This window comes from Panulirus ornatus, chromosome 20, assembly GCF_036320965.1.
Source record: "Panulirus ornatus isolate Po-2019 chromosome 20, ASM3632096v1, whole genome shotgun sequence".
In the NCBI taxonomy this organism is placed as follows: domain Eukaryota; kingdom Metazoa; phylum Arthropoda; class Malacostraca; order Decapoda; family Palinuridae; genus Panulirus; species Panulirus ornatus.
In genome coordinates, this window is record NC_092243.1 from 1683159 (window position 1) to 1704573 (window position 21415).

A 21415-nucleotide genomic window follows, 5' to 3' on the forward strand; every position below is an offset into this window, starting at 1 on the left:
TGGCCTTTTCGCACACATCTTGAGAGGAAATACACTGCAGAGTATGGAAAGATATGGAGGCAGACCATAACTGATATGCTGGATGATTCAAACTCAAGCCTGGCACCTATGTCATAAACAAACACTCTCATCACCAGTATGGCTTCTGCAAAGTGAGATCCACTGGTGATATTCTTTCCTATCTTATTGATGTCTAGTCATCATTCCTGAACAATTTTGGGGGATCCTAGGTAGTTGCCCTTGACATATCCAAAGCTTTTTAAAGAGTATGGCATCATGGTTTCACTTGTGAGCTCCCCTCCCTAACTATGCTCCCTCATATCTAGCTTCCTCTATGGCTGATCTATCTCCATGGCTGTTGATGGATCAGCTTCCTCCCCTTTCTCCATCAACAGTGGTGTCCCTCAGGGTTCTGTGCAGTTCCCTACACTTTTTCTAAAAACCTTTTCATCATTTGCATGTAGCGAGAGGGTAAAGTGGTTGGGTCTGAAGCCACACTGTGTGTGTGAGAGTGGGATGTTTTGTTTCATTCTGCTGTAGATGAGTTTTTCCCAGAATTTGGATATTGAGGATAGAAGTGATATAAGGTGGTAGGAGGAGAAAGAGTTGAGTGGTTTGGAAGGTCTTTAGATCAGTATTATGCTGTAAGGGATTTTGTTGTATAAAAGGGGATGGTTGAAAATATCATTCAATGCTTGGATTGTAAATGAGGAAAAAGTGTTTTACATGAAAGTGTGATATGTTGTTGAAGCCTTAGTAGAAAAATTCTCCGAGGTATCATCTCATTACAAATCACATTTTTTCTCAACAGTTAGAATATACCACTGTTCAAAAAGAATATTTTCCTTCACAATGGCTCTGGGTAATTCTCATTTTTCCCTTCCTTTTATGGTCTGTCCCTGAAGACTTTTGTTTATGACTGAAACCTTCAACATTAAAGATGAAAGACAAATTAAAGGAACACACTTGCAAAATAAACAAATTTTTTCTTTACTTACTTGTTCATGCCAGCTGACCATACACTTCCATCATCTGAAATATACAAATTACTAAATTACAGACATGTTTTGAATACAGTAAAAGATCAATTTCAACAGTGCACAAATGAATGCAATACTTCAACATTGTGTTCCCTACTGTTTAACTAAACAGTGGAATTTTTCCCACTCAAAACCTTCTAGAAGTTAACAATATATTCACTAGCATATCTCTGACACTAGTTTTGCTTTAAGAGTGGCGTGTGTAAAATCTTATGCATCTGGTTTTTCATACATCGACATAATGTTCAGAATGGTATTACAAGTGCATTTAATCTATGTTAAAATATGCATCACTAACTCAACCTTCTCACTTGGGAAGACAAATAAGCCTGCAGAAGAAAATTCATTAATGTGTTAGGAAAGGTGGCAAAAGTAACAGGGATGAGTTTCAGATCAGACCCTGTAAAGGTGGCAATCATCTTTGTAATCCCCAGCAACCAAAGTGACATTAAAAAAGACCAGTTCTTTATGGGAAAAAATAATTGAAATAGACTAAAGAACCCTTTGACATATCACATCTACAAACTTTGTTGTTTAACAAATCCACAGAAGACACCTAAATGCAACATATAGTTGCATGAAGCAGTATTCAAACCAAAAGACTTTTGTATGTTGATTCACAAAGAATTCTACTTGGAACAAATTGAGTAGATATCAAACAGCTTTTTGTATCCAACAATAAATATGCAATGATATCAAAACAATTCTGTCCTAAAGCTAATGGAATCAGAATACAATTAAAGCATTTTCAAAACTGGGTTAATCCTAATAAAAAACACTAAGTTAAAGGAAGTATGATAAATTTAGAATTGCAAAGCAAAAGTATTTAGCATGAAACTTCATTTTTGGGCTCAAACAAAAGAAATCAGTGTGTTTACCTAATTGAAACAAAGTGTGTCTGTCTCCACACTGAACATCCACAATGTTTACATTTTCACTCCAGAAGTCCAGCAGTCTGGGAGATGCTTGAACATTAATTCTATCAATACTGTGCTCTTGGTTTATTCTAATATCTGAAGGCCTATAATTCTGCTTCTTTCTCTTCACTTCATCATATTTCCCCTTAGAGCTTCTATCATCTTCATTATCTATGTTTGAAACAGTGCCTGGATACTGGCTAAGAGATTCAACATGGGGGTCTGTGCTACCATGTGATGACTTGTGGCTGTCAGACACAGTTATGCTTCCAATGCTTTTGCATATCCTCCTGCCATCAACTGGTAAATTCTCAAGGCAAAGACACTTGTGTTCAATTGATTTAATGACTGAATGGTTACCCTGAGAATTTGGTGGAAAGCCCAGCTGTCCACTTTCATTCCAACCCCAAACATATGCATCTCCAGTATGACTCAATGCTGGAAAGAATACAAAGCAATTAGAAAAAACAAAAGCTGAAAAAAAATGCTGATCAAATTTAGGTATAATATGTTTTCTTTGATTCATATCCATCTTCAAAGGAATGGCAGGAGGAGAAACTGCTGATAATATGGCACTCTTGCTTTGAAAAGTTTCATTTCAAACTTCACTATCAGAAAGTTTGTCAAGTAAATACTGGAAGAGGTTATACGATACTATATTCAGCATTTAGTTTCTAAATCTGAAAGAATCAGCATGGCAATACAATAAATATGCAGGGATTGTAGGATATACCATGAGACTGATATAAAGAAAGGAAAAGTTCTCAAACCTATTTAAGGTTGTAAATAAAAAGAGCAAAATTTGTCCTACATTTATCAGTGAATGAAAGGTTAAAATCAAGGAAAAATAAGGATGACATACATGATATAAAAATATGGCCATTTTATGTTTTATCAGTGGATGAAAGATTGAAATGTGGGAAAATAAGGAAGATTTATATCATATGAAAATACAAATGTTTAAGGTTTTAATGGGTGGAAAATGAGAAGTTACAAAGAGCAGTGCATGAATATGTGGTGCACTGCAAAATGCTAAAAGGAATAGGAGGTCAAAAGAAGTTACTTCAGATCATATACTTAAAATGTTAAATAAGATAGGATACAGGTAAAGGCAACACGTATGAATGAGAAAAGTGAATTAATATGCTAGAACCCAAACACATCTGTTATCTAACTTATGTTACATTAATATCTAAGATTAATTCCCCTAAATGGACACAGCTGAAATACCAGGCCAACACTTCCATTGTGATGCTACGTGAGAGTTAATTTTAAAAATCAATGCCTTTCCTCTTTATGCTAAAAATCTTGAAATGATACTGTGCTTTTCATCTATTTGAGTTACATTCATTACTTTAGTATCAATCTACATGATTAGCTGAAAATAGGTTAATCAGCCTTATACATCTTATTTCATAAGAACATCCACTTTCTACTTACACTGGTTATAGTTGTGAACTAAACACCTCTGTTCTTTTCATACAGTGACATTGATGACTGGGTGGAAATAAGTCTTCTCAGTATGAAATAATCTCAAAAATGAGTTCTGAATTCATGGAAAGCCATTTCTCCCTACAGAGAAGACTAGTGAGCAAGAGAAATGAAGGGTCAATTCCTTTTCAATAATTTTTTTTTTCTTCTTTTTTTGCTTTGTCGCTGTCTCCCGCGTTTGCGAGGTAGCGCAAGGAAACAGACGAAAGAAATGGCTCAACCCACCCCCATACACATGTATATACATACATCCACACATGCAAATATACATACCTACACAGCTTTCCATGGTTTACCCCAGACGCTTCACATGCCCTGATTCAATCCACTGACAGCACATCAACCCCGGTATACCACATCGATCCAATTCACTCTATTCCTTGCCCTCCTTTCACCCTCCTGCATGTTCAGGCCCCGATCACACAAAATCTTTTTCACTCCATCTTTCCACCTCCAATTTGGTCTCCCACTTCTCCTCATTCCCTCCACCTCCGACACATACATCCTCTTGGTCAATCTTTCCTCACTCATTCTCTCCATGTGCCCAAACCATTTCAAAACACCCTCTTCTGCTCTCTCAACCACACTCTTTTTATTTCCACACATCTCTCTTACCCTTACGTTACTTACTCGATCAAACCACCTCACACCACACATTGTCCTCAAACATCTCATTTCCAGCACATCCATCCTCCTGCGCACAACTCTATCCATAGCCCACGCCTCGCAACCATACAACATTGTTGGAACCACTATTCCTTCAAACATACCCATTTTTGCTTTCTGAGATAATGTTCTCGACTTCCACACATTCTTCAAGGCTCCCAGAATTTTCGCCCCCTCCCCCACCCTATGATCCACTTCCACTTCCATGGTTCCATCCACTGCCAGATCCACTCCCAGATATCTAAAACACTATACTTCCTCCAGTTTTTCTCCATTCACACTTACCTCCCAATTGACATGACCCTCAACCCTACTGTACCTAATAACCTTGCTCTTATTCACATTTACTCTTAACTTTCTTCTTCCACACACTTTACCAAACTCAGTCACCAGCTTCTGCCGTTTCTCACATGAATCAGCCACCAGCACTGTATCATCAGCGAACAACAACTGACTCACTTCCCAAGCTCTCTCATCCCCAACAGACTTCATACTTGCCCCTCTTTCCAAAACTCTTGCATTCACCTCCCTAACAACCCCATCCATAAACAAATTAAACAACCATGGAGACATCACACACCCCTGCCGCAAACCTACATTCACTGAGAACCAATCACTTTCCTCTCTTCCTACACGTACACATGCCTTACATCCTCGATAAAAACTTTTCACTGCTTCTAACAACTTGCCTCCCACACCATATATCCTTATTCTTTTCAATAATACTTAGACATAATCCAAATGCCCTGAAAGGCAAGATCACCTTCCTAAATCCACAGTTTGTTAATGGCCCATACATTGCCATTTCACAAATCCAAAGATGTCTGTTAGCTATACACTTCATGGAACCTATTCCTGTGAAATATGAAATTACAGGATAGAAGAGACAGTGAAGAAGGAATGATAGGACAGGAAGGTAAAAGGAAGCCTTGATTATTGGTGTCACTGTAGAAAGAAATAGCTTTACATAAGTTCAGAAATCATTTTCTTCCCTTCTGCCTTCATCATGTAAAGAAGTAGATGACAGCCTACCCAAATGGATGGGAGTAGAAGGCTCTCAAACGAAAGAAAGGAAGTGACAAACAAGAGTTAAAGATGAGGAGCCCTTCAAAATCCCCATAAACCAAGCACAACTAAATCAACTGTTTTGGGGAAACTCTTGAAACTTCAGTAAAGGGGCTGTGAAAAGAAAGTAGTTATCTAATAAGGCCTTCTGAGACAAAATTTAATTTTCAAACAAATTACTGCTCTTTTGACTGACTGACTGATTTTTTGGAATTTGTAAAGTACCAGAACCTATTAATTACTTAGGATTTTTTAGCAAAAGATATATGAAATCTTAAAACTGTTCATACAGAAATACATAATTTGCCTTCCTTCAAAAACTTAATCAATCTATTAATCATTAACATTATATCTAAAACTGCTCTAATACTCAAATTTCTTCCATTGTTAAAATATAAGTGATCTTTCCATTCAGAGACTATCATACCTTTAGCATTCTATCAGTATGTTCCATGATGATATTGTAAGTATCAAAGAATGAAGCAGGCCTCTTCCTCATCAAGTAACCATAGGTCAACACAGTATGACTAATCACTAGATGATAAAGAATTATCTCATAACGGCAATTCCTGTTGAAAGAGGAAGACCATACTTCAAAATCATTCACCCTCCATAATTTGTTGTTATTTTGGGTTCTCATATATCGACTGTTAGATATGCTGCTTTAGCCTTAGCATCTACAATTTCATTATCATTGATAGCTTCATGTCCAGGACACCAGCCTAATTCTACGCTCTTATGATTTCAATGGACTCTTACTAACTAATGTTGGACTTATTGAATTATGGGATGCATTGGAGCTTAGTGTGATATAGTTTGGAATACACTCTAGACTGTTAATTTATCTTTTTAGGATTGCTCAATTAATATAAGTGCAGCTTCAATACCATATAGTTTTGCAGTAAGTATAAGTGATTCTTGGGTCAATTTTGCTATATGAGATCTGAGATCAATATTCATTAAGTAGAGGAAAACCTACACTTTAATCACATTTTGAACAATCAGTAAATATCTTTATTTTATTTCCATGAAGAGCATCAATCTATAAAAATTTACTCATACAGAAGTCATGATACTTTTAGATGTTTTCATATAATCCCTAAAAAGTTTGACCTCAGGAACCTTCTAGGGAGGGAATCAAACAAAATCTACTTCTCGAACTGATCTGAAATAAAATTACTCTCATTAATGGTAATTTTTTCTGTTCTCACATTAAGAGGTTCTGAGAACTTTAAATGATTGAATATCTGTCTTTTCACATTAAATATAGTTTTTTCAGAAGCTAATGGTAAACTTATATGTAGGGTTAGATGATGTATTTACCAGGGCCTAAAGGGAACTTTAGGACAAGTACATCTTAAGTACATCAGATTGGGGAAGAGCAGTGCGGTTTCAGAAGTGGTAGAGGATGTGTGGATCAGGTGTTTGCTTTGAAGAATGTATGTGAGAAATACTTAGAAAAGCAAATGGATTTGTATGTAGCATTTATGGATCTGGAGAAGGCATATGATAGAGTTGATAGAGATGCTCTGTGGAAGGTATTAAGAATATATGGTGTGGGAGGCAAGTTGTTAGAAGCAGTGAAAAGTTTTTATCGAGGATGTAAGGCATGTGTACGTGTAAGAAGAGAGGAAAGTGATTGGTTCTCAGTGAATGTAGGTTTGCGGCAGGGGTGTGTGATGTCTCCATGGTTGTTTAATTTGTTTATGGATGGGGTTGTTAGGGAGGTAAATGCAAGAGTCCTGGAAAGAGGGGCAAGTATGAAGTCTGTTGGGGATGAGAGAGCTTGGGAAGTGAGTCAGTTGTTGTTCGCTGATGATACAGCGCTGGTGGCTGATTCATGTGAGAAACTGCAGAAGCTGGTGACTGAGTTTGGTAAAGTGTGTGGAAGAAGAAAGTTAAGAGTAAATGTGAATAAGAGCAAGGTTATTAGGTACAGTAGGGTTGAGGGTCAAGTCAATTGGGAGGTGAGTTTGAATGGAGAAAAACTGGAGGAAGTGAAGTGTTTTAGATATCTGGGAGTGGATCTGTCAGCGGATGGAACCATGGAAGCGGAAGTGGATCATAGGGTGGGGGAGGGGGCGAAAATTTTGGGAGCCTTGAAAAATGTGTGGAAGTCGAGAACATTATCTCGGAAAGCAAAAATGGGTATGTTTGAAGGAATAGTGGTTCCAACAATGTTGTATGGTTGCGAGGCGTGGGCTATGGATAGAGTTGTGCGCAGGAGGATGGACGTGCTGGAAATGAGATGTTTGAGGAAAATGTGTGGTGTGAGGTGGTTTGAACGAGTAAGTAACGTAAGGGTAAGAGAGATGTGTGGAAATAAAAAGAGCGTGGTTGAGAGAGCAGAAGAGGGTGTTTTGAAATGGTTTGGGCACATGGAGAGAATGAGTGAGGAAAGATTGACCAAGAGGATATATGTGTCGGAGGTGGAGGGAACGAGGAGAAGAGGGAGACCAAATTGGAGGTGGAAAGATGGAGTGAAAAAGATTTTGTGTGATCGGGGCCTGAACATGCAGGAGGGTGAAAGGAGGGCAAGGAATAGAGTGAATTGGAGCGATGTGGTATACAGGGGTTGACGTGCTGTCAGTGGATTGAGTCGGGGCATGTGAAGCGTCTGGGGTAAACCATGGAAAGCTGTGTAGGTATGTATATTTGCATGTGTGGACGTGTGTATGTACATGTGTATGGGGGGGGGGTTTGGGCCATTTCTTTCGTCTGTTTCCTTGCGCTACCTCGCAAACGCGGGAGACAGCGACAAAGTATATAAAAAAAAAAAAAAAAAAAAACATCTTAAATTCATTGGAAGCTCACCAGAATCTGCATATAGACCTTCAGCTTCTAATACCAAAACCATAGAAAACATCAACCATATCTAGAATGTCATCAGTAGCCAATGAATATCTCTAGCACTTATAGTCTCGTTATAATCTCAGCATGGTTTTCCTAACAGCTCCTGAGATATTCAATGTGACTGGCTCATGTCAATCTTCTAGTAAAAATGACTCCTAAAAATATTGCATCATCTTCATATTGACATGTGCAACTGCTAATCTCTTCAATGTTCTTATGAAATATATAGTTATAGTTGCAATTAAAAACAACATCAGTAATAGGCACACAGTGATATTGGCATTGATAAAATAATAAATAACCTTTTCATTTAAAGCTTCACACTGGAAACCAGTCACATCTGAAAATGGACTGTATGATGGTTCTTTTATCTTTAATAATGGTTATGGACAGTAATACTTACCAACAGAGTGCCAGCCTCCACAAACTACAGAAGAGATAACAATACCCTGAAGATTCTCTATGACCACTGGTTTTTCACTGTGGCACAATTCACCAATGCCTAATTGTCCACGCCTGAAAGTTGAAAAAGATTTCTGTCTTATAATACAAAAACAAAATTTTCAGAACTAATCATGTGTTTCAATAACATTTCTAAAACAGGTTCACCTTACAGAATAAACTGTACTATAAAAAAATAAGTTCAGATGGATGGACACAGTAATATAGCACATATATGAGACAGTTGCAAATCTATTGAAAAAGTGAATATGGCTATCAAAATGTTTGGAATATAATATGTACTCTAATTCATACTTTTACCCCAAAGTGCATCATGAAAACAGTCCCTTAGCAACGAAGTGCATCATAACAACAGTCCCTTAGTGAAGAAAAGGAACATGACAACAGTTACTTGCAAAAAGAAGTGCATGCATCATGATAACAGTCCTTCAGCAAGTTGAATTAACCTAAATTTTGCTTTTAATCCACAACATTTAGAGGTCCAAATGTTAGTGATTAAAACAACAGCAATATGATTTGATGATATTCTAAATATGTCTAATCCAGAGCCTACAAATAACAGGGCAACTATAAATCAAATGGAATACTTTCCCAAAGTTCAACATGTATAGATATCTTTGTGTCTTGTAAGTGTCTACTGATCAATGAGTTCCAATAAGATGTGGATGTGGATAGGGAGCTCTGGTTTCAGGGCATTACACATGACAGCTTGAGACTGAGTGTGAAAGAATGTGGCCATTTTTTTGTCTGTTTTCTTAGCGCTACCTCGCTGGATCAAGGGGTAACGATGCTGTTTCCTGTGGGGAGAGGTACCAACAGATATGGATGAAAGCAAGTATGAATATGACATATGTATATATGTATGTGTCTGTGCACAGGTATGTATGTGTATATGTTGATATGTATATGTGTGTGTAAGGGCATTTATATATATATATATATATGTGTGTGTATATGAGTGGATGGGCCATTCTTCATCTGTTTCTTGATGCTACTTCGCTGATGCAGGAAATGGCAATCAAATATATCAAATATAAAGTAAAGATATTCAATTCATTTATTTACTTAATAAATGTCTATATCCACACTGTTCTGTGTACACTATCTTGAAAACCACTTCTGAATCATGATCAAAGGTATTAATGGTTATCCCAGGGGATAGGGGAGAAAGAATACTTCCCACGTATTCCCTGCATGTCACAGAAGGCGACTAAAAGGGAAGGAAGCAGGGGGTTGGAAATCCCTCCCTCTCATTTTCAGTTTTCCTAAAGAAGGAACGGAGGAGGGGGGCCAAGTGAGGATATTCCCTCAAAGGCTCAGTCCTCTTTTCTTAACGCTGCCTTGCTAATGCAGAAAATGGCAAATAGTATGAAAAAAAAAAATAATATGGCGAGCAAGCATGAATATGTACATGTGTATATATGTGTGTATGTATGTATATACATGTATATGTACATGTATGCACATATATGTATATAGTACATGTGTATTTGAGCAGATATGTCTTTCTTCCTCTGTTTCCCGGTGCTACCTCACTAACATGTGAAACAGCAATCAAGTACGAAAAAAATGTAATACTACACTAATATCATTCATGTGTGACAGAAGGGGCTATGATCTACCAATTCAAAATATGTCATTGGTAAAAGACATCTCTGAACACCCAACTATGGCAAGAAAGAATGAACTGTCAAAAGATGTTAAAATTATTCACTTCTGACTCTCACTAAAAGCTGATAGTAAAACCAAAATGATTCTCATGTTTACAGGAACCTTGAAACAAAACAAGTCATCCCATAAGGAACATGTTCTTGCTTATTGGCTCACTTGAAATTCATCTCAAAGGAAGAAGTTTATACCTGTAGAATGAGGTCAAACATTTAATGAGAGATCATTTACAACTAAGACAAGGCCCTGACAGTAACCTATATATAGTCATATGTAGGAATATCCTTAATATTCAAACAGAGAAATGCTCAAGAATAAAAAGACAACACTATATCACCATCTAAAACAACTACCATCAGATACAGTAAAGGTACAGGATATAGCAATCTAATTAAGCAATTACAAATTTTGATCTAAAGATCCCATAATGCTCCTAAGGACTATATGAAGCTAAGTATAGCACAAATATATTGTTCTCTAACATCGGAGATCAAAATGTGAAACTGACTGGTCATCAGTTTTACATTCAATCTTATCATGGTTGAACAGTTCATACTAAATTATATGCTGGCCTCTTGATAAGCCATGCAAGCTTCATTTTAAGACTGATGTAAAATCATTAGTACAACTTAGGTCATCAATATAACACGAGACTGATTTTCATCTTTGAATTCTTTGAAAAGTGCACAATCTATGAAGTCAAATAGACTTTTTTCTATGATGGGGGCAAGGTATGGGACTACTCTCTAAATCAAAGAATAAATAAGTCAGAACTACACTGCCACTGAAAAATGTTTAAATGTTTGATGTAATTTTAAGACCAAGGATGCATACTGAGTAAATATGGAGCAGTCACTGTTTTTAACAGCTATATGTCAGCCACCAGGGGAAGTACAAGATAATCTAGGGAAGAGGAGGTGCATGTCTTTCCTATACCACATGAGTCTTACTTAATCCAAAGGATTTGAATATGAAGTGAAAAATTGTTTAAGCAATTAAGTCTGTTATAATACTGGGCATCCTCATAGATGATCATCCTCTACCAAAAAATATTAATAATGTAATCTGTCTTTCTAATATCATCCTTGGGGATAGGGGAGAAAGAATACCTCCAACATATTCCCTGTGTGTTGTAGAAGGTAACTAAAAGGGGTGGGAGTGGAGAGCTGGAAATCCTCCCCTCGTTTTACTTTTCCAGAAGAAAGAACACAGAAGGGGGCCAAGTGAGGAGTTTTTCCTGTAAAGCTTAGTCATCTGCTCTTGAATGTTACCTCACTAAAACAGGAAATAGTGAGTATGTATGATAAAGAAAATAGAAATTTTCCAATATACTTCTAAAATAGTCTGTAAGATTGTGCCTAATCAGTATAAAGAATAAAAGTGTCCAAAAATTTTCCAGTATGAATATGAAAACCATAAAATACCATACAGGACTATTCTTTGATTAATATTTTCCAATACATGTTTGATGAGTCAATGGCCTTCAAAACTGCACGTACATTCCGTCCCCCCATGTCAGAAGAACTCCATCTGCTGTCAATGCCACATTATGTTCCTTTCCCAGTGCAACTTCAGTAATCTTCGGTTTAAGTGAGACGGGAACACAGCCAGAGAACAACATTCCATCTGTTGAACTGCATCGTATTAATACTTACACAAAGCAAATCAACTAAAGCTATCATCTATCTATGATACATCATAATAGTATTATGGGGTTTGGATGGTATTTGAGTGGAATTCATTGAAAAGGGGGGTGACTGTGTTGTTGATTGGTTGGTAAGGACATTCAATGTATGTATGGATCATGGTGTAGTGCCTGAAGATTGGCGGAATGCATGCATTATGCCTTTGTACAAAGGCAAAGGGGATAAAGGTGAGTGTTCAAATTACAGAGGCATAAGTTTGTTGAGTATTCCTGGGAAATCATATGGGAGGGTATTGACTGAGAAGGTAAAGGCATGTACAGAGCATCAGATTGGGGAAGAGCAGTGTGTTTTTAGAAGTGGTAGAGGATGTGTGGATCAGGTGTTTGCTTTGAAAAATGTATGTGAGAAATACATGGAAAAACAGATGGATTTGTATGTAGCATCTATGGATCTGGAGAAGGCATATGATCGGGTTGATAGACATACTTTATGGAAGGTTTTAAGAGTATATGGTGTGGGAGGTAAGTTGCTAGAAGCAGTGAAAAGTTTTTACCAAGGATGTAAGAAAGGAGAGTGATTGGTTCCCAGTGAATGTTGATTTAAAGCAGGGGTGTGTCATGTCCCCATAATTGTTTGATTTGTTTATGGGTGGGTTGGGTAGGGAGAGGAATGCAAGAGTTTTGAAGAGAAGGGCAAGTATGCAGTATGTTGTGGATGACAGGGCCTAGGGAGTGAGTCAGTTGTTGTTCACTGATGATACAGCGCTGGTGGTTGATTCGGGTGAGAAACTGCAGAGGTTTGTGACTGAGTTTGGTAAGATGTGTGAAGGGAGAAAGTTGAGAGTAAATATGAATAAGAGTAAGGTTATTAGGTTCAGTAGGGTTGTTGGACAAGTTAATTGGGAGGTAAGTTTGAATGGAGAAAAACTGGAGGCAGTGACATGTTTTAGATATCTGGGAGTGGACTCAGCAGTAGATGGAACCATGGAAGCAGAAGTGAGTCAAAGGGTGTGGGAGGGGGAGAAGGTTCTGGGAGCGTTGAAGAATGTGTGGAAGGTGGAGAACGTTATCTCGGAGAGCAAAAATGGGTATGTTTGAAGGAATAGTGATTCCAACAATGTTATGGTTGCGAGGCATGGGCTATGTGTGGAGGAGGGTGGATGTATTGGAAATGAAATGTGTGAGGACAATATGTGGCGTGAGGTGGTTTAATCAAGTAAGTAATGAAAGGGTAAGAGAGATATGTGGTAATAAAAAGAGTGTGACTGAGAGGGCAGAAGAGGATGTGTTGAAATGGTTTGGACACATGGAGATATTGAGTGAGGAAAGATTGACAAAGAGGATATATGTGTCAGAGGAAGAGGGAACAAGGAGAAGTGGGAGACCAAATTGGAGGTGGAAGGATGGAGTGAAAAAGATTTTGAGCAATTAGGGCCTGAAAATACAGGAGGGTAAAAGGTGTGCAAGTAACAGAGTGAATTGGGACAATGTGGTATACCGGGGTCAACATGCTGTTAATGTACCGAACCAGGGCATGTGAAGCACCTGGGGTGAATCATGGACAGGTCTGTGGAGCCTGGATGTGGACTGGGAGCTGTAGTTTCAGTGCTATACACATGACAGATAAAGACTGAGTGTAAACAAATGTGGCCTTTTTAGTCTATTCCTTCTAATCCAAAAAGAAATAAAACACAATAAGTTCTTAAACGCACTTTCATGTAATGATCACATCATCAAAGGAGGCACAAAAAACAAACATAACAGTCAGTTGAAAGAAATATAACAGCCATTTGGTAAACAAGTGGCTACCCGAATGGGGGTCAGGTGCGTTCAAGTCTGGCAACATGTGTATCATAAAATCTATCATGTTGACAAGAAAAGGAACTGTTTAAAGATCTCATCAACAATAAAGCTATCCAATTTGTATAGACCTTCACTAATATTTAATGTTACAATTCTTTGTGTATTGAATTATAGAAGATTCAAAGATATTTCTCGTGGTAAAGGTACCCATTTTATTGACCAACTCATAGGAAATGATAAATAACTGGGTTGACTGTGGACCAACTGCATAAACCAGGATTTGAATCTATGAGTATGATCCTGGGTGGCCCATTAATGCATCACAGTCACGAACGCTAACCATTTCACCAAAGAGGTCCATTTAATATTATAGAATACAATTAAACCTACAATACAAGAATGAAAATATATACAATTTGAGTAAATTGAAGAAAAAAAAGAGCATTAATATATGAATAAAGGCATTGTGAAATACTACAAAGCCTGTCATAAACACAAAACAAAACATATATGCTGACATCATAAAATACACACAAGATATTCATCAGCTGTTAGAGATTTTCCAGTAACATATCACTTTTTACCCGAGTTCTACACATTCATTATGCACTATATCGGTGATATCACTCTCTGACCTCTTGCATACTTTTTTGTTATTCTTTCTTACCACTTAATGTCCATATTCTAAACTATGTTTTTTTCACCCTCAACTTCATTTTCAGTCCAGTTTCTGTTCATATTTCAATTTGTCATTCACTAAATATCACATTGCTTTTCTGGAGTCCTCTCCAGTGTTCACAAATGGTTAAGCATACTACTAGCATAAAAAATGTCAAATCTGACAAAAAACCTGCACTATAATTTCCAAATGAATTATAAGTATTCATGTTATTGTGTTATTAATACTTCTGCCTCCATTCTTTAAGTCACATTACATATACCCATATATATACATTCCTACTTGCTCTTTTCACATCCATCCTCTTCCCTCTCAAGCAATACTGTCACTCAATTCAATCTCTATCACTCATCTTAATTTCATAACCTGCAGTTATTATTTCATTTGCCCATGTTCCACCCATTTTGTAGCTTCATACTTGTTTTATCTATCTATCTATCAATTTTATTCAGCTCCATCACCATCTATGTGGAATAGATCATCTGCAGATAAACTCTCACTTTGCTCATGCATGTCTACTGTATTATAGAGAAGATTCTGTAACTCAACTAACACAATCATCCACATTGCAAATTAGCCTGAACAACAGCTTGTGTGGCTCAAGTTATATACATCAATATAAAGAATAGTATGAAAAAAAAAAATAAAGAAATAGGTCTGATGGCATCAGCAGCTCATTTCTATTTCAGCTGTATAACATTTACCTTTATCAAGTGCAAGGAGAGCATTATCCTCCAAAGCAACTTGGCAGATAGCCAAGTTTGAAGTACCTCTTGCATGGGTATGGCCTTCATTTTGCACCAAGCCTGCATCACATACTTCACTCTGATGCTTGGGAAAATGCTCAACTTCTAACTTCTGTTTATTGCTTTCATACATGGTATCTAATTCCTCTCTTTCACACTCATTAATGCCAATTTTTTCTGAGCAATCTTGTTCTTCAGTCCTTAATGCTGAACTCATGTCCTGTATGGATAATTCACTCCTTAAACTACTACAGGGTTCATGCTCTTCCTTTCCATGATCTTTCTGGAAATGTAGATTCCTCCATCCCTTCTTCTCCCAAACTACCACTGAATCAGAAGTATTGATTGCCACTATACGGTTCTCACTGACAAAAATCTGAGGAAAACCAAGCTTGGAATTAGGATAACCCATCATGGTTAAGATGTATGTAGATATCATATGGGAATAAGTCTGCATACCATAAAATGTATATGCAAGGGTGATGATTGACAGAGTGATGATACTGTATTGGTTGCAGTTTACAAGGAGAATAAATTATAGTAGGATTAATGGGTTGGTGTGAAAGGAAGACCACCTGTGAGATGGTAAAAAAAGTGGAGGAGTACTGGAGGGAGAGAAATGGGGAAATAGTGCATGGAATGGTGTATGTGAGGGAGGCATGTAAGGACAGGAATAAGTGGAGACTCTTTTGCCATGGCCATCCTGTTGATGAGAGTTTCCAGAGTGGAACAGGCATCAGAGATAGAGGTAGACAGACAGAGTGATTTCACTTATCTGTGTCAATCCTATTTCGAAAGAAAACATGCTAATACTTCAAAACAATGCAACTTATGAGCATGGTACAAAAATGTATTCTAAATTCGTTTCTAGTCATTAACTAATCTTATTGGGATCCCACAGCTTCAAATGCTGCACTTCATCCACTGTAAAAGATATGATGAACTTCTTTGAAGTGAGAAGTTCTTTACCAGGACTGTACTCCTTTTCATCCACTGATGGGGATGCAACCTGACTGATCGCATATTTTCTTGTAACCACAAATAGGCTGAGTCTGATTATGCTAGACATCAAGTAGTATAAGAAAAACAATAAATTGTATATGGAAATCTACAGTTCAATTTGGAATTACTGAATAGATTAATAAATATACAGAATCACATTTGAAAGTGCAGTGAAAGTCCAATTATCCAACCACATTGGGGCACAGCAAATTGGCTAACGCAAAAAGTAAGATACTTGGAGGTTTTCATCAATACTGTATTAAAATGTTCATAACAATCTAATCAAAATTAATCATGCAATACTTTTTTGTATACATGCTAATCAAAAAAAGATGCCAGAATTCCTCTTCAAGTCTTGCAACATATCAGTGGTGAAATACTCTCCATTAAAGTTGCTTTACCTATGGCAAATTCATAGCACAGTGTATCCTTAGGCTCACCTTTTTCACTGCATTATGTAAAGTTGATTTTTTACTGAGTATGTAATGTCATATGCCTCCACTTCCTTGTACTGCTTCCTGATAGACTAGTCCAAAAGTTTACATTATCTTTAGCTGACACTGTAAATAGGTGACTTTTTGTTTGACAAAGTCCATTATCAATGGGAGCAGCCATCATGAAAAAAAGTGAGGACTCCAACAACAGATCAAAGGCAACTGCAGATGCTTGAAGAGTAGCACCTTTTTACAGCCAATATATATATAACAGGAATACATTTTTAAGACTAGATCAAAGAACAACGAAATGTCTGGGCCTGAAAAAAATAAAAAGGGGAGGAAATAGTGAAATTACTTTGAGGTAGCATGTTTTGCCATTTAGAATAATAAAGGCAATAGCTGTTGGGAAGAAAACTAGGCAAAGAGTTTCAGAGCTTTGCAGTGTTAAAAAAAAGATGAAAAAAAAGCAATGACCTCAAGATGATCATCTGGAAGATGAGGACTGAATACAAGTATGTGCTGTATCAGGAAAATTGTAGAATAATGTCAGAGAGATTTAGTGCTCTACTGAGATGCTTCCAGAATTATCAAAGAGCATGGAGATTTAATCACATTCTCAAATCTATTTCATAATTAATTGACATTCATTCATCAGAGCTTTGTGACATATGTATATTAGACCTCCAAAACAGATTTTGTGTATCTACCTCTATCGACCATTCTCTTTAGGAACTTCCCCAAGGGTGTGGCCACAGCAAAAGTATCTCCACAACTGTTCAACTCCAGACCTGCTTCTTAGGTTTCAGTTCCTCATCCTTAACAGGCCACTGGCATTGGGATACTCTAGCGCAGTGTTTTCAGAGGCTCCTACCTAATGTTCCAACCGACAACTGAAGTCATCCATTTATGATAATTTTTTTCTCTTTCATAATACATCTCAAGGAAGCTTCCATTTCAAAAATTAAAACCCAAAATTACTAGGTCAAAGAGATAAAAACTATCACTAGGTTCAAATGGAAGAAAATACAGGCATGAAACCCAACTCACTTCTACTGTACAGTTGTATCTACTTAATCTTATAACACAAGCAGCATGTAACAGACATTCCTGATATCCATATTTAGTCTTACCATGCATCAGATCTACTTAATTGACAAATCTTATGTGTTCTTGTATTTGACAATGGTTTGCCAAAAATCACGTCAAATCCTTGATATGAGATGTCAGATGTCTATACAACACATCAAGTATGCATCCAACTCAATGTAACAATGGTAATGCAAGGTATTAAAAAAATCATATGAAAACACTGATAATGACAATTAGTGAAGTGGTAATGTAATACTAGCTTACAACTTTTCAGTCCCAGATATGCAATACATTATCATAATCGTGATGCCAAAAGACTCATTTAGCAGTGTAAATGCTGAAGCAAACTTAAAATGCTTGAAAAATTACCAGGGGGTTTCTTTCTGCTGAATATCAAGTTTATTCCATACTTTTTGGTGAAAAAGAAATACACTCTAGACAAAAGCTGGAGATAAGTGGGAGTATATAATATGTTGCATGCACTTTGATCACCTTATATGAATGAAAATGAAGTTACAGATAACAACAATACCTTATTCTAATGCAGTTTTCAATTTTCAAGTCAATTTAAACATAACCTACATTATTGTGCTAAGAACTACATCTTGAGGAATGGGACAAAGCTTGTCTTTGTACCATACTTCAGTGCAATCTGCTCAGCTTTTTCTAGCATATACCAATCTCCTGGATTATATAAGGTAACAAAACTAACAGCCAAAAATGTTGGCATTCATGAAGTGAACTGTTGTAAATCAATTTTTGCATAAAACAGTACTGTATAAGCATGTTCGTGGTTCATAAACTGAAATGATATGTTTAGTATCATAATTCATTGTATAATGTGTATGCTGAATTATATTATGTTCCATTTACCTTCCAAAGCAGGTCTAGCTCTTTTAGATCTAGAACATCATGATTCTGGTATCCTGTCCACTTCCAACCTAAAGCTGAAAAAGAAAAGACAACATATAAAAGAATAAAATTCTGATTAGATAAACAAAAATATACACTTTGTGCATGAATTAGTAAACTGATAAACAGACTGATAAACACAAAAAATACAAAAATAGAGCAAAGAATAATCATGTATGTTCATGCTTGCCTTCATCCCCTCCTGTCACTACCCTGCCCCACAGGAAACAGCATCTCTACCCCCGGCTTCAGCAGGGTAGTGCCAAGAAAACAGTCTAATAAGGCCAGATTTGTTCACACTCAGCCTCTAGCTGTCATGTGTAATGCACCAAAACTACAGTTCCCTATCCACATCCAGGCCCGACAGCCCTTTCCATGGTTTATCCCAGACGTTTCACATGTAGTATATCCATTAAATAATACTCTACATATCAGGATTAATCCAAATGATAAGAAAATACTTATAACATATACCTTGCTTTTATTGGCTCATATATAAAATCACTTACATGTCTTCCAAAGTATATGGCTGAAAGTCACTTGCACTTGGCTGATATCTTGAAAACATGTTATTGGAATGGGGCAGCACAATATATAAGGGCCACCTTCTTGAATTTGACCACATGCATTTATACCACAGGCAAAAACTGGCATTTTCCAAATACACTGGAAATAAAGATACACTATAAATATGATTGAAGATCTGAGGTGAAATATGAAAATAATGAGGACTAAAGTTCTCTTTCGGTTAAACAAGGGAGTAACCTTATCAAGAATCTGTTTATGAATACTTATATAGTTCTGTGAAATGAATGCACACTGTTAACCATATAGTGTCAAATCAAAGATGTCTCAAAAAACATCATTTTCATAGACTGTTTTTTTTGGTCTGTCACAATTTTTAATTCTTCTAGAATGAGGTTAGTGACTGCTCAATTCTCTATTAATAGTTTTTAATGATATCTAATCAATTCCATTCTGTATTTACTGTAGCTACATTATGTTTGTACTTTAAAATGTTTATTCTATACTGCGTGCCATCAATCATTATGCATGTATTACGACAAGCATAAAGGAAGTGATCTGAATAAACTTATGAACTATCTCCAATGAAATATTAAATTATAACTATATCTTTATCATATTACCCAAAAAATTCAATCAATCAAACATTCCCTCCACCACTACACAAACCTGCATGAAATCTATGGGAAGACCTTTAACACATATGACAAAGTTGTACTTCAATCAATTATATTTTTAGAAGGCAGACTATTAGCTATGGGGTTCAAAAGTGGAACATCCATCTCAACAGAAAGCCTAAGGCAGAGCGAATAACAAAGAGAACTATCACTAGACAGTACCCGAAGATGTTATTTTTTCTACTCTTTATGTGTTCAATTTGTACAGAGCCTCTCAGCTGTTCACAAGGATAATTCTAACCTCGTTTATTTGTTCACATTTGATCAAGTGCTGTCATGTATGGCTAACGACAAAAATCGAGGCTTCACGAATTACCCAGTTATCTACTGGACTTTAGAAGAAATATAACTGGTTGACAGAAAGTACATTCATTCACCAAGAATACCAAAACTATTAAATCAAGGTAGAATTTAGTTTTCTGTTAGCAGAAAAAAAGTCTCGCTTGTCATGTCCATGTGTTCATCACCCAGTAGCTTTCCTACAGCACGAAGCTTCACCTTCGCGATACGGAAGATTTGCAAATCAATTACTTTCTTCACAAAGTTCAAATAAAACGAGTCAATCTTCGACCCCTGTCATTGTTATGTAAACATTCCCATGCAGGAGTTGCCAGAGTTTTAAGTGAATGTATTCGTTGAGGATTTAGTTCGCTCATGTAAGTCTTCGTTGAAAGTGATCGCTCACTCTACTAGAATGGCGAGCTAAAAGTCTTCTAATATAAATATGGCAAAAGACAGTTTATGAATGAGTTTGAGGTTATCTTCTACTTGAATAGTGTTGCTGATTAATAAAGTCAGTTAGATAATCAAGTATTGTCAAAAGACTGTAATTCAAGAACCCGTGAGAGATGACTGCCTTCCCAACCCAAGACCCAGGCTAGTGCCAGCAGAGCGTAGGCACTAGTGAGAATTCCAGTTTTGCTGATCACTATGCCCATCAAACACTCACCCTTGAGGACGTTCATGTGACTGTTGAGCACCTCGCTTCAAAATACTTCGGCATCACAATAGTCTTTAGAGATGACGATGGTTATTCATAAGTCAGTACACGGTCAACGCAACTACGTTAGTATAATAATTGGCGTAAATACTAACCTGAACGAAGTTCACAAGTTATGCATAACTAGGAATAATAAACTTAAAACAAATAACTTCTTTAGATCAGGTTTTATGTACTCAAATGAATAAATGCAATTTTTAGCACCTATTGAAGACATGCCTGTTGCTTTATATGCTGTATAGAAAGATAAGAAAATGGAAAAGAGGTGATAAGTGGAAAAATGAATATCAGAGAAAGTAATTAAGAATGATAAATGAATTTTAGTGACGCCAAATGCAACTGGTTACTTCCACTGATCAGCGATATTCCCCTGTTGTTCTGACAATAGTTTCGCTATGATTTGGAATCTTTTTTCTTTTAAAGAGTAATTGTAAAATGTCAACGAGTCAGCTTTATACCTATTAAGATGTGCTGAGTCTAAATGAGGATATCCTTGTTTCTATGACATGGCAAATGTACCTTTTAGATGTGGATGTAGGCCTTTGTCCGTGATTAGAACCTTTAACATTGAATACGAAGATATTTCTCTCAAAGCCTGTAACGTTTAGAGTGATCTTAATTACCTCCTACCGTAAAATTCTATTAGACACCTACTGATACGTGCATAGATATAGACGCTTCTATGCTTAAAACAAATGTTGGATTTGGCCTGGCAGGCGATGCGCGCCGCCCCCATCG

At 36.8% G+C, this 21415-nt stretch overlaps 1 protein-coding gene across 5 annotated transcripts in view; it reads right to left on the reverse strand.

The window, feature by feature from the left end:
- LOC139755837 (uncharacterized) overlaps positions 1 to 20733 on the reverse strand; it is a 26383-nt gene extending 5650 nt beyond the window's left edge. For 2 of the 5 annotated variants that reach the window (XM_071674449.1, XM_071674445.1), the window contains exons 1-8: positions 20176 to 20310; positions 18985 to 19141; positions 18437 to 18510; positions 14994 to 15411; positions 11662 to 11788; positions 8436 to 8548; positions 1919 to 2395; positions 999 to 1032 (exon numbers count right to left, since the gene is read on the reverse strand). In XM_071674449.1, the coding sequence (XP_071530550.1) occupies positions 999 to 1032; positions 1919 to 2395; positions 8436 to 8548; positions 11662 to 11788; positions 14994 to 15411; positions 18437 to 18510; positions 18985 to 19129 (1388 nt within the window). In that variant the 5' untranslated portion in view covers positions 19130 to 19141; positions 20176 to 20310. The other 3 variants (XM_071674448.1, XM_071674446.1, XM_071674447.1) reach the window with 3 other exon arrangements.
- Between the last annotated feature and the right edge of the window lie 682 nt (positions 20734 to 21415).